Raw genomic sequence first — 14,758 nt, forward strand, 5'->3', positions numbered from 1 at the left:
GTCGCATCTTCAGATGCATCAGCGGATAACCCTGTCACCAAGGACAAGGGTGTCCCTCCTGTGGTGGTTGCAGAGTGCTCATCTTCTAGAGGGCCGCAGATTCGGCATTCAGGACTGGGTCCTGGTGACCACGGATGCCAGCCTGCGAGGCTGGGGAGCAGTCACACAGGGAAGGAATTTCCAGGGCTTATGGTCAAGCCTGGAGACATCACTTCACATAAATATCCTGAAGCTAAGGGCCATTTACAATGCTCTAAGCTTAGCAAGACCTCTGCTTCAAGGTCAGCCGGTGTTGATCCAGTCGGACAACATCACGGCAGTCACCCACGTAAACAGACAGGGTGGCACAAGAAGCAGGAGGGCAATGGCAGAAGCTGCAAGGATTCTTCGCTGGGCGGAAAATCATGTGATAGCACTGTCAGCAGTATTCATTCCGGGAGTGGACAACTGGGAAGCAGACTTCCTCAGCAGACACGACCTCCACCCGGGAGAGTGGAGACTTCACCCAGAAGTCTTCCACATGATTATAAACTGTTGGGAAAAACTCGACAGGTATTGCGCCAGGTCAAGGGACCCTCAGGCAATACCTGTAGACGCTCTGGTAACACCGTGGGTGTACCAGTCAGTGTATGTGTTCCCTCCTCTGCCTCTCATACCCAAGGTACTGAGATTGATAAGATGGAGAGGAGTAAGCACTATATTCGTGGCTCCGGATTGGCCAAGAAGGACTTGGTAACCGGCACTTCAAGAGATGCTCACGGAGGATCCGTGGCCTCTACCTCTAAGAAGGGACCTGCTCCAGCAAGGACCCTGTCTGTTCCAAGACTTACCGCGGCTGCGTTTGACGGCATGGCGGTTGAACGCCGGATCCTGAAGGAAAAAAGGCATTCCGGATGAAGTCATCCCTATCCTGATCAAAGCCAGGAAGGATGTAACCGCAAAACATTATCACCGCATTTGGCGAAAATATGTTGCGTGGTGCGAGGCCAGTAAGGCCCGACGGAGGAAATTCAACTGGGTCGATTCCTACATTTCCTGCAAACAGGAGTGTCTATGGGCCTGAAATTGGGGTCCATTAAGGTTCAAATTTCGGCCCTGTCAATTTTCTTCCAAAAAGAACTAGCTTCAGTCCCTGAAGTTCAGACGTTTGTAAAAGGGGTACTGCATATACAGCCTCCTTTTGTGCCTCCAGTGGCACTTTGGGATCTCAATGTAGTTTTTGGGTTCCAAAAGTCACATTGGTTTGAACCACTTAAATCTGTGGAGTTAAAATATCTCACATGGAAAGTGGTCATGCTGTTGGCCCTGGCCTGGGCCAGGCGCGTGTCAGAATTGGCGGCTTTATCCTGTAAAAGCCCTTATCTGATTTTCCATTCGGACAGGGCGGAATTGAGGACTCGTCCTCAGTTTCTCCCTAAGGTGGTTTCAGCGTTTCACCTGAACCAACCTATTGTGGTGCCTGCGGCTACTAGGGACTTGGAGGACTCCAAGTTGCTAGACGTTGTCAGGGCCCTGAAAATATATGTTTCCAGGACGGCTGGAGTCAGAAAATCTGACTCGCTGTTTATCCTGTATGCACCCAACAAGCTGGGTGCTCCTGCTTCTAAGCAGACTATTGCTCGTTGGATTTGTAGTACAATTCAGCTTGCACATTCTGTGGCAGGCCTGCCACAGCCAAAAATCTGTAAATGCCCACTCCACAAGGAAGGTGGGCTCATCTTGGGCGGCTGCCCGAGGGGTCTCGGCTTTACAACTTTGCCGAGCAGCTACTTGGTCAGGAGCAAATACGTTTGTAAAATTCTACAAAATTGATACCCTGGCTGAGGAGGACCTGGAGTTCTCTCATTTGGTGCTGCAGAGTCATCCGCACTCTCCCGCCCGTTTGGGAGCTTTGGTATAATCCCCATGGTCCTTACGGAGTCCCCAGCATCCACTTAGGACGTTAGAGAAAATAAGAATTTACTTACCGATAATTCTATTTCTCGTAGTCCGTAGTGGATGCTGGGCGCCCATCCCAAGTGCGGATTGTCTGCAATACTGGTACATAGTTATTGTTACCAAAAAATCGGGTTATTGCTGTAGTGAGCCATCTTTTCTAGAGGCTCCTCTGTTATCATGCTGTTAACTGGGTTTAGATCACGAGTTATACGGTGTGATTGGTGTGGCTGGTTTGAGTCTTACCCGGGATTCAAAATCCTTCCTTATTGTGTACGCTCGTCCGGGCACAGTATCCTAACTGAGGCTTGGAGGAGGGTCATAGGGGGAGGAGCCAGTGCACACCAGGTAGTTCTAAAGCTTTACTTTTGTGCCCAGTCTCCTGCGGAGCCGCTATTCCCCATGGTCCTTACGGAGTCCCCAGCATCCACTACGGACTACGAGAAATAGAATTATCGGTAAGTAAATTCTTATTATATATATATATATATATATTTATGCCCTTGTGGTCTAGCGGAAGACGCGAGTGACACGGTTTCTTCAATCAGCGCCACCAGAGCGTCTCCAAATGTGGAGGCCTTGAACCGCCACTTACCTTCCCCCGTTGTCCGGCTGCGATCCTTGGCCCGGAAAAATTATAGCTAGCATATGCTTTACTGGTGGCTGCCGAAACACTGGACCTCATCACCAATGTCACAGCGCTGGTGGGAGTGATAGAGCTGCAGCACCGTTGTCCATAGCTCACCCGACGCAGTCAGCTCTAATACATAAAAAAAGCTTGAGATTGAACAGCAGTCTCCTGTAAAAAAAGGTACCAATACAAAACTGAATGGCTTAGTGCTGGAGAGGGGTTATAGGTGACGAGGACCCAGTGCATTCTGGGATCGAAAAGTTTTAACTGTTTGGTGCCCAATTAATTCCAAACCACCTAAACCCCCATGGTATATCTGTGGTGCCTATGATCCAGCGAGACTGCAATAAGAAAAAGTGCTTATTGAGGCTATGTAGTCCAGTTACCTTTTGTTTGGAGATATATAACAATTATCCAAACACTACTAAATCTGTCATAAAAGAATAGATTTGTCGAGTTTGAACAAAAGCAGTAAAAGTGTCAATAGGAAATACAGTATGATTTTCCCCTTGTGATATTAAGGCAGGTATCCAATTAGATGCGGTAAAACATTTTTCAAACTTTTTCCCGATGTTTCACTGATATTTTTTTACAGCCCATCCAATTAGATCCGCCGTAAAAAAATAAATATAAATACATTTTCTCCCGAAAACACACAGGTTCAGTGAAACCTGTGTTTTTGTGAGAAACAGACCCGTTTTCGGGGATTTGGTTTTGCCTGTCTGAGGAAGGTGAAACAAAATCCCCAATAAGTTGCGTCTCACACCGACTTATAGGGACAAATAGGATCGTCCCTGGCGAACCAATTACCCGCGCTCAATTGGATACCGGCCAATATGTTTTAAAAGGGTTGGAGTCGCGTCTTGACCGTCGGTCACATAACTACATCCCGTTTTCAAACAACTATCATATGTTCCTGGACTTAAAAAAATGAATATATAATGCCAAATAAAAGCTTAAAAATCATTCCCTTCCTACTGTAAACCATTTTGTGATATATTTGGAAAAGCATTCCTGTAGTTAACTGAATAATGATACTGTGTATTTTTTAGTTCATTTTAAAAATCTATTGTACAAAAAGATCAAAGCATTTACAGTATATGCTTTCATGTGTATCCCATCTTCTTCTACCCAATAGATATTTTGGATCCCAATGTAAAACAATAAATTGGAGTTTCTAAGCAAATATGGATAGTTCAACCTGTTAAAAAAAAAAAAAATATATATATATATATATATATATATATATATATTTTTTAAGCCTTTTGTTTTTGTTCCTGGAAAAGTAAATTGAAAAACAGAATTTGTTGATTTCCAGCAACTTTTCTTTGTTGGTGAAGCTTACAATAGAATAACAGGTTATGTGCAATTCACTTTTAAAGTACTACGCTATTTCTGTTCAATACTAAAGTATGTGGCTGTGGGTTCTTTTTCGTAGAAGGGTGGGAACTGAATATGAGATTGCAACAGCCATATTGTGTGTATTTGTATATTTCTGTATACCTAAGCTATACTGTAGCATGTTTTTCAGACTCTCTGCTACTATGCTTTGTTTATATGTTGCAGTATTTTTCAAAATATGTATATAACTTTTGTTGGGGTGTTTATTTTTTGTTCATGTAAAGCTTGCAGGTTAAAGTCATCCATACAGTATCTGTCACGACAAGATCTACCTAAATTGGCCTACCAGAAATTAAAAGGCAAAAGCCCTGGAGTCATTTTTTTACCTGGATATGCATCCGACATGAATGGTCAGAAAGCACTGGCTCTTGAAGATTTCTGCAAATCACTTGGACACGCATTTATCCGGTGAGTATCACCTGTACAAGAATTTCCAGGAAATCATGGTTTCAGTTTGAAAAAGTAACAAGAGTCCATTGTGAACTGTAGGCTGTAGAAAGAGACAAGTCACTGCTTGTATCGATTTGTTAGTGGTATCTAACATGGTTGGTGTAATTGAAGCATCTACCTGTACTTCTTACTGGCTAATGGTTGTCCTAGGCACTCTGGAATCCCAGGCTGTTGGCATAAAGAGCTGACCTCTTTACCATGAGATTTATATGCATGATGTTGTGGTGTGGCACATGTAAGCATGTGTGATGGGTTTAAAGTGAACTCATATCTAGATTGGGAAGAAAAAACATAGTCCTTATAGTGGACGAAAGAAAGTTTGTCCACATTATGTGAGGTACACCCTTTATAGCAGAAAAAAAAGCTGCATGATCTTTCCTTTTAAATTGTGGTACTGTACTGTAAAATCCTAAGATTAATTTTATATATATATAGTAGAGAAACGGCGGCACTCTTAGGACTTTAACACATAATCAGAGGCTGCAAACTACTATGCTATATATCCAGCATATCTCTGCTTTGGAAGGCGCCAGGCATTTACACGTTACCTGTTACTCCTGGAGTGCCGAACAACTACTTAATTTTCAATATATATATATATATATATATATATATATATATACACACAATGCAGGTGGTACTAAGAGCTACACCCCACAGTTAAATGTTCCACGTATAGTTGTTTTAGGTGTAGTCCAAATTTACAGATTCAGGACTTTCATGCACTCCTCTCGTACTGAGTGGCAGCTTTCCTCCAATATACCGTTGTTCAAGCGGTCTGTGTATTTCTGAAAAAAAGATGTGAGAGTAGCGCCTCCTAGTGCATTAACCGTGACCCCTCATAAAGGTCCCTCCACCATGTATTGTAGCACCAAACGCATTGAATAAGTACCATGTAGAATGGAATAAATCCATCCTTTAAAACATATGTTGCTGGAATACAATTCCTGGTTGACCAGAGGTCCTCTGATGTCACTGCTTTAGCGTCCCTTCAAAGCTCATCCCGAGCAATCACATAGAGGGGAGACAACATGAGATAGACCAAAAATCGTGCAGTATAGTTAAACACAATTTATTGGCCCCCAAAATACAATAAAAACCCGTACATTAAATTAAAAGTTATAGAGCTTATCTGATCGAGAACAGGTGATCACTGCTCAACGCGTTTCGTCCTTGTGGCTCAGTCTGCCTGGACTTCCTCAGGAGCATACTGTCTATTTGGAGTACAATCTATTTATACCCTTTTTAACTGCTTAGATTAGGGGTGGGATTGCCGCCAAAACACACTTCCTATTGCATCACTTCCGCTTCCGGCGGAAGTGACAGACTTCTTCGCCGGGCGGTGAAATTCCCATACAATGCACGGCTTCCCTCACATTGCGGGCTGCGGGAAGACGTTAATGCGGCAACGTGACGTGATATTTTATGTAATCATATTATTTATTGCGAGTGCCGGGTATTGAGAATCATACAGGATTCCCCTTTTCTCTGACGTCCTAGTGGATGCTGGGAACTCCGTAAGGACCATGGGGAATAGACGGGCTCCGCAGGAGACTGGGCACTCTAAAGAAAAGATTAGGTACTATCTGGTGTGGAGTATGTATAACACAGCGCTCAGCCCCTGATAATTGAACTTATGGGGTGTCAGTGTTCACCTTATCTATGTAGTCTTGATTATAATATTATGTCACAGGTGTGAATCATAGATTGTATTGATGTCAAACAGATAATAATAACTTAAGGTATCAATTAAACTTTTATTGGGGAGTCACAGTGCTCCTCCCAGACACTTTGTTAATACTATGGGTTCAGGGTTAATTCTGTCCATGCAAATTGCGTGAATTTTCTCCTGTAAATGACTTTTAATAATCTCTGACCATTATCATAGGCCCGCAAAGTTAATGCGCCCAAATGATCCAATCAACAAAATATAGAAATAAAAATTAAAAATAAATAAAAGAATTCAATTGCTGATCGCAAATGTACTTGTTAAATGTGATGTTCCGCCCTAGATAGAGCCGTCTTTAGTCCTGCTAACCGCAGCAGATTCTTGGGTATAAAATAGAAATGCAGGTATACGTTGGGGGATATATGTTCTGGGGGTGCGGCGTCCCGTAACCCTCAGGTGCATATACTTACCCTTCTTCTTCTGGTCGTCCTTGTCTTTCGTCCCCCGCTGTGCTTGCTTGTCCCTCCGTCTCGCTCCCCGGCCGGTGTAGAACCTCTGTGTGCAACCTGCACACCGATGCACGGACCTCCGGGACGACGAGATCACCGGCGGCTACGGCACTTCCGGGTACTGTTAGCCTGTTGTAGGCATTCAGTCCCCGGCGCGCTGCAGCACTGACGGCGGCTCTACTTCACTAGCCAGTGAAGGAGACTGTAGGATCGGGAAGCGGTTGATGCTGTCAGCGGATCTTTTAAAGATGATAAATGTTAGATCATGTCGTGTTCCTCCAACGCGTTTCAGCCTTAATTGGCCTTCCTTTGGGAGCAGTGTATCAATTAGTGCTGTATGGGACTCCTTATATGGTCCCTCCTAATTTCTGATTGGCTGTAATTGATTGAATAAATGGGAGTTAATCTAAAACACACGCTGAGTTGTAATTGATACTGTCTGTTTGATGTAAACGTTATTTCTCTAACGTCCTAGTGGATGCTGGGGACTCCGAAAGGACCATGGGGAATAGCGGCTCCGCAGGAGACTGGGCACAAAGTAAAAGCTTTAGGACTAGCTGGTGTGCACTGGCTCCTCCCCCTATGACCCTCCTCCAAGCCTCAGTTAAGATTTTGTGCCCGAACGAGAAGGGTGCAATCTAGGTGGCTCTCCTGAGCTGCTTAGAGTAAAAGTTTAAATAGGCCTCTGCTTCAGGGTCAGCCGGTGTTGATCCAGTCGGACAACATCACGGCAGTCGCCCACGTAAACAGACAGGGCGGCACAAGAAGCAGGAGGGCAATGACGGAAGTTGCAAGGATTCTTCGCTGGGCGGAAAATCATGTGATAGCACTGTCAGCAGTGTTCATTCCGGGAGTGGACAACTGGGAAGCAGACTTCCTCAGCAGACACGATCTTCACCCGGGGGAGTGGGGACTTCACCCAGAAGTCTTCCACATGATTGTGAACCGTTGGGAAAAACCAAAGGTGGACATGATGGCGTCCCGCCTCAACAAAAAACTGGACAGATATTGCGCCAGGTCAAGGGACCCTCAGGCAATAGCTGTGGACGCTCTGGTAACACCGTGGGTGTACCAGTCAGTATATGTGTTCCCTCCTCTGCCTCTCATACCCAAGGTACTGAGAATCATAAGAAGGAGAGGTGTAAAGACTATACTCGTGGCTCCGGATTGGCCAAGGAGGACTTGGTACCCGGAAATTCAAGAGATGCTCACGGAAGACCCGTGGCCTCTACCTCTAAGAAAGGACCTGCTCCAGCAGGGACCATGTCTGTTCCAAGACTTACCGCGGCTGCGTTTGACGGCATGGCGGTTGAACGCCGGATCCTGAAGGAAAAAGGCATTCCGGATGAAGTTATCCCTACCCTGATCAAAGCCAGGAAGGATGTAACTGTGCAACATTATCACCGTATTTGGCGTAAATATGTTGCGTGGTGTGAGGCCAGGAAGGCCCCTACAGAGGAATTTCAACTGGGTCGATTCCTGCATTTCCTGCAAACAGGACTGTCTATGGGCCTCAAATTAGGGTCCATTAAGGTTCAAATTTCGGCCCTGTCAATATTCTTCCAAAAAGAACTAGCTTCAGTTCCTGAAGTTCAGACGTTTGTCAAGGGGGTACTGCATATACAGCCTCCTTTTGTGCCTCCAGTGGCACCTTGGGATCTCAATGTAGTTTTGGGATTCCTAAAATCACATTGGTTTGAACCACTCACCACTGTGGACTTAAAATATCTCACATGGAAAGTGGTAATGCTGTTAGCCCTGGCTTCAGCCAGGCGTGTCTCAGAATTGGCGGCTTTATCCTATAAAAGCCCTTACCTGATTTTTCATACGGACAGGGCAGAATTGAGGACTCGTCCTCAATTTCTCCCTAAGGTGGTTTCAGCATTTCACTTAAACCAGCCTATTGTGGTGTCTGCGGCTACTAGGGACTTGGAGGATTCCAAGTTGCTGGACGTAGTCAGGGCCCTGAAAATATATGTTTCCAGGACGGCTGGAGTCAGAAAATCTGACTCGCTGTTTATCCTGTATGCACCCAACAAGCTGGGTGCCCCTGCTTCTAAGCAGACGATTGCTCGTTGGATTTGTAGTACAATTCAGCTTGCACATTCTGTGGCAGGCCTGCCACAGCCAAAATCTGTAAAGGCCCATTCCACACGGAAAGTGGGCTCATCTTGGGCGGCTGCCCGAGGGGTCTCGGCTTTACAACTTTGCCGAGCAGCTACTTGGTCAGGGGCAAATACGTTTGCAAAATTCTACAAATTTGATACCCTGGCTGAGGAGGACCTGGAGTTCTCTCATTCGGTGCTGCAGAGTCATCCGCACTCTCCCGCCCGTTTGGGAGCTTTGGTATAATCCCCATGGTCCTTTCGGAGTCCCCAGCATCCACTAGGACGTTAGAGAAAATAAGAATTTACTTACCGATAATTCTATTTCTCATAGTCCGTAGTGGATGCTGGGCGCCCATCCCAAGTGCGGATTGTCTGCAATACTTGTACATAGTTATTGTTACAAAAATCGGGTTATTATTGTTGTGAGCCATCTTTTCAGAGGCTCCTCTGTTATCATGCTGTTAACTGGGTTCAAATCACAAGTTGTACGGTGTGATTGGTGTGGCTGGTATGAGTCTTACCCGGGATTCAAAATCCTTCCTTATTGTGTACGCTCGTCCGGGCACAGTATCCTAACTGAGGCTTGGAGGAGGGTCATAGGGGGAGGAGCCAGTGCACACCAGCTAGTCCTAAAGCTTTTACTTTGTGCCCAGTCTCCTGCGGAGCCGCTATTCCCCATGGTCCTTTCGGAGTCCCCAGCATCCACTACGGACTATGAAAAATAGAATTATCGGTAAGTAAATTCTTATTTTCTTTTTACATTCGATGCAGTGTTTCAATTGCGGATTTGTAAATATACATGAGCCTCATTATAATTCCTTTTTTATAAATGAGATATATAATGCAACACTGTCCACCTTTCCGTTTAGTGGAATAATTTCAAATTAGCACCCCTTATGTGCCAGCGTAATATGCTAAAGTACCCTGACAATCATTAACCTTATTTCTGATAAGCTTATATGTGTATGTATCCCCATATTACCTTACTAACTGTAGAGAGAGGGGACAATTAGTATAGGAAACTTAGTGATGAAAAATCTGTTTGTCTTGAATTTGTCCCAAAACGTATTAGAATTGTGTTGTATCCTGTTAGTGTATTGATTCATTTCTTATGTTGTGTTGGCGGAGCCAGACGCCGACACCTATAGGTGAGAGGGAACAAACGGAATGGTTAAACGAATGTTGAGGGGAGGGGGGGGAATTGGTATAGGAGCGGAAGAGAAGGACCTGAGTCCAATTGATTGGGGATGGAAAGAGGGATATGGAGGTAGGTGCGGGATGGAGATGCATGAATGGTTGGTGTGCTATATGGGAATAAGGAATAGGAAATGTGATATAAGTAACTGAGTGAGTCCTTATTTCCCTATATCTAAAATGTCCATGCACTCCTGAACATCTTTTTGTATATTAATATTACATCCCTCGTAAATAAGTGTCTAAGTTCATTCCATGATGATTGGTATTCTGGTCCAGTTCTTCTTGTATGTTAATCCCATTCTCTTCTCAAAATATCGGCTATGGTTATTTCATGGTACCTGGTGAAATGCCACCTATTTTGGTCTAGTTCTTCTTACATATGATGGATCTGACTTCATTGTCTAGATTTAGTCCCCGAGGTGTGAAAGTTTTTAGTTCGTACATCCATTTAAGTTCTGTCCTGTTGATCTTGTTCATAAAGTCTCCTCCTCTCCAGTTTGGTGTGACCTCTTCTATGCCGATGAATCTCAGGGAGCTTGGATCACTCCCATGGAATTCTCTAAAATGTCTTGATAAGTTATGTTCTTCTGATCCTTTTTTGATGTTTCTTATGTGTTCACTTATTCGTGTCTTGAGTGTCCTTATCGTTCTGCCCACATATTGTTTGTGACAGTCACATTCTAATAGATATACGATGCCTTTGCTGTTGCATGTCATCCTGTTCCTCACTTCATATTCTTTTTTGGTGATGCTTGAAGTGAACTGTGTTGTTGGTTTTGTGCTTCTATTTCTTGCATTGGTGCAACCTAGACATGTGCCACAGTAATAGAAACCTTTTTTGGGGTCTAAACCTGTTAATGTCGTCTGCTTCTGACGTTTGGGGGGGATATGATTGTCTACCAATGTTTTCTTTATGTCTGGGGCCTTTCTGAAGACTATTCTGGGTTGAGTTGGAAGTTTATCTGCTAGTATCTCATCCTCCATCAGAAGTGGCCAATTTTTCTTTAGGATTTTTTTCAATTGTGTTGCTTGTTTGGAGTAACCTGTAATGAAAACTATCTCCTCCTTGTTTTCTTTTTTGTTCTGTTTCTTGTAGTTCAATAAATCTGCCCTATTGCAAGCTGTTACTTCAGTGAACACACCAACCATTCATGCATCTCCATCCCGCACCTACCTCCATATCCCTCTTTCCTCTTTCCATCCCCAATCAATTGGACTCAGGTCCTTCTCTTCCGCTCCTATACCAATTCCCCCCCCTCCCCTCAACATTCGTTTAACCATTCCGTTTGTTCCCTCTCACCTATAGGTGTCGGCGTCTGGCTCCGCCAACACAACATAAGAAATGAATCAATACACTAACAGGATACAACACAATTCTAATATGTTTTGGGACAAATTCAAGACAAACAGATTTTTCATCGCTAAGTTTCCTATACTAATTGTCCCCTCTCTCTACAGTTAGTAAGGTAATATGGGGATACATACACATATAAGCTTATCAGAAATAAAGTTAATGATTGTCAGGGTACTTTAGCATATTACGCTGGCACATATAAGGGGTGCTAATTTGAAATTATTCCACTAAACGGAAAGGTGGACAGTGTTGCATTATATATCTCATTTATCCAAAGGAATTATAATGAGGCTCATGTATATTTACAAATCCGCAATTGAAACACTGCATCGAATGTAAAAAGAAATAACGTTTACATCAAACAGACAGTATCAATTACAACTCAGCGTGTGTTTTAGATTAACTCCCATTTATTCAATCAATTACAGCCAATCAGAAATTAGGAGGGACCATATAAGGAGTCCCATACAGCACTAATTGATACACTGCTCCCAGAGGAAGGCCAATTAAGGCTGAAACGCGTTGGAGGAACACGACATGATCTAACATTTATCATCTTTAAAAGATCCGCTGACAGCATCAACCGCTTCCCGATCCTACAGTCTCCTTCACTGGCTAGTGAAGTAGAGCCGCCGTCAGTACTGCAGCGCGCCGGGGACTGAATGCCTACAACAGGCTAACAGTACCCGGAAGTGCCGTAGCCGCCGGTGATCTCGTCATCCCGGAGGTCCGTGCATCGGTGTGCAGGTTGCACACAGAGGTTCTACACCGGCCGGGGAGCGAGACGGAGGGACAAGCAAGCACAGCGGGGGACGAAAGACAAGGACGACCAGAAGAAGAAGGGTAAGTATATGCACTTGAGGGTTACGGGACGCCGCACCCCCAGAACATATATCCCCCAACGTATACCTGCATTTCTATTTTATACCCAAGAATCTGCTGCGGTTAGCAGGACTAAAGACGGCTCTATCTAGGGCGGAACATCACATTTAACAAGTACATTTGCGATCAGCAATTGAATTCTTTTATTTATTTTTTATTTTTATTTCTATATTTTGTTGATTGGATCATTTGGGCGCATTAACTTTGGCGGCCTATGATAATGGTCAGAGATTATTAAAAGTCATGTACAGGAGAAAATTCACGCAATTTGCATGGACAGAATTAACCCTGAACCCATAGTATTAACAAAGTGTCTGGGAGGAGCACTGTGACTCCCCAATAAAAGTTTAATTGATACCTTAAGTTATTTTCTCTATCGTCCTAGTGGATGCTGGGGTTCCTGAAAGGACCATGGGGAATAGCGGCTCCGCAGGAGACAGGGCACAAAAGTAAAGCTTTCCGATCAGGTGGTGTGCACTGGCTCCTCCCCCTATGACCCTCCTCCAAGCCAGTTAGATTTTTGTGCCCGGCCGAGAAGGGTGCAATCTAGGTGGCTCTCCTAAAGAGCTGCTTAGAAAAGTTTAGCTTAGGTTTTTTATTTTACAGTGAGTCCTGCTGGCAACAGGATCACTGCAACGAGGGACTTAGGGGAGAAGAAGTGAACTCACCTGCGTGCAGGATGGATTGGCTTCTTGGCTACTGGACATCAGCTCCAGAGGGACGATCACAGGTACAGCCTGGATGGTCACCGGAGCCTTGCCGCCGGCCCCCTTGCAGATGCTGAAATAAGAAGAGGTCCAGAATCGGCGGCAGAAGACTCCTCAGTCTTCTAAAGGTAGCGCACAGCACTGCAGCTGTGCGCCATTTTCCTCTCAGCACACTTCACACGGCAGTCACTGAGGGTGCAGGGCGCTGGGAGGGGGGCGCCCTGGGAGGCAAATGAAAACCTATTTTGGCTAAAAATACCTCACATATAGCCTCCGGAGGCTATATGGAGATATTTAACCCCTGCCAGAATCCGTTAAGAGCGGGAGACGAGGCCGCCGAAAAAGGGGCGGGGCCTATCTCCTCAGCACACAGCGCCATTTTCCCTCACAGAAAGGCTGGAGGGAAGGCTCCCAGGCTCTCCCCTGCACTGCACTACAGAAACAGGGTTAAAACAGAGAGGGGGGGCACTAATTTGGCGTTAGAAATATATAAAAAAGATGCTATAAGGGAAAACACTTATATAAGGTTGTCCCTATATAATTATAGCGTTTTTGGTGTGTGCTGGCAAACTCTCCCTCTGTCTCTCCAAAGGGCTAGTGGGTCCTGTCCTCTATCAGAGCATTCCCTGTGTGTGTGCTGTGTGTCGGTACGTGTGTGTCGACATGTAGGAGGACGATGTTGGTGAGGAGGCGGAGCAATTGCCTGTAATGGTGATGTCACTCTCTAGGGAGTCGACACCGGAATGGATGGCTTATTTAGGGAATTACGTGATAATGTCAACACGCTGCAAGGTCGGTTGACGACATGAGACGGCCGACAAACAATTAGTACCGGTCCAGACGTCTCAAAAACACCGTCAGGGGTTTTAAAACGCCCGTTTACTTTAGTCGGTCGACACAGACACAGACAGGGACACTGAATCCAGTGTCGACGGTGAATAAACAAACATATTCCTTATTAGGGCCACACGTTAAAGGCAATGAAGGAGGTGTTACATATTTCTGATACTACAAGTACCACAAAAGAGGGTATTATGTGGGATGTGAAAAAACTACCATAGTTTTTCCTGAATCAGATAAATTAAATAAAGTGTGTGATGATGCGTGGGTTCCCCCCGATAGAAAATTATGGGCGGTATACCCTTTCCCGCCAGAAGTTAGGGCGCGTTGGGAAACACCCCTTAGGGTGGATAAGGCGCTCACACGCTTATCAAAACAAGTGGCGGTACCGTCTATAGATAGGGCCGTCCTCAAGGACCAGCTGACAGGAGGCTGGAAAATATCATAAAAAGTATATACACACATACTGGTGTTATACTGCGACCAGCGATCGCCTCAGCCTGGATGTGCAGAGCTGGGGTGGCTTGGTCGGATTCCCTGACTAAAAATATTGATACCCTTGACAGGGACAGTATTTTATTGACTATAGAGCATTTAAAGGATGCATTTCTATATATGCGAGATGCACAGAGGGATATTTGCACTCTGGCATCAAGAGTAAATGCGATGTCCATAACTGCCAGAAGATGTTATGGACACGACAGGGGTCAGGTGATGCAGATTCCAAACGGCACAAAGGTGTATTGCCGTATAAAGGAAGAGGAGTTATTTGGGGTCGGTCCATCGGACCTGGTGGCCACGGCAACTGCTGGAAAATCCACCGTTTTTACCCTAAGTCACATCTCTGCAGAAAAAGACACCGTCTTTTCAGCCTCAGTCCTTTCGTCCCTATAAGATCATATCTGCCCAGGGATAGAGGAAAGGGAAGAAGACTGCAGCAGGCAGCCCATTCCCAGGAACAGAAGCGTTCCACCGCTTCTGACAAGTTCTCAGCATGGCGCTGAGACCGTACAGGACCCCTGGATCCTACAAGTAGTATCCCAGGGGTACAGTTTGGAATGTCGAGACGTTTCCC

At 45.0% G+C, this 14,758-nt stretch overlaps 1 protein-coding gene across 1 annotated transcript in view; it reads left to right on the forward strand.

The window, feature by feature from the left end:
• ABHD10 (abhydrolase domain containing 10, depalmitoylase) overlaps window positions 1–14,758 on the forward strand; it is an 83,568-nt gene that overhangs the window by 40,857 nt on the left and 27,953 nt on the right. The window contains exon 2 of the mRNA XM_063954779.1: window positions 4,192–4,375. Within this exon, the coding sequence (XP_063810849.1) occupies window positions 4,192–4,375 (184 nt within the window). The remainder of the gene's footprint in view (window positions 1–4,191; window positions 4,376–14,758) is intronic.

The sequence above is a fragment of the Pseudophryne corroboree genome, chromosome 2 (genome assembly GCF_028390025.1).
Source record: "Pseudophryne corroboree isolate aPseCor3 chromosome 2, aPseCor3.hap2, whole genome shotgun sequence".
Lineage (NCBI taxonomy): Eukaryota > Metazoa > Chordata > Amphibia > Anura > Myobatrachidae > Pseudophryne > Pseudophryne corroboree.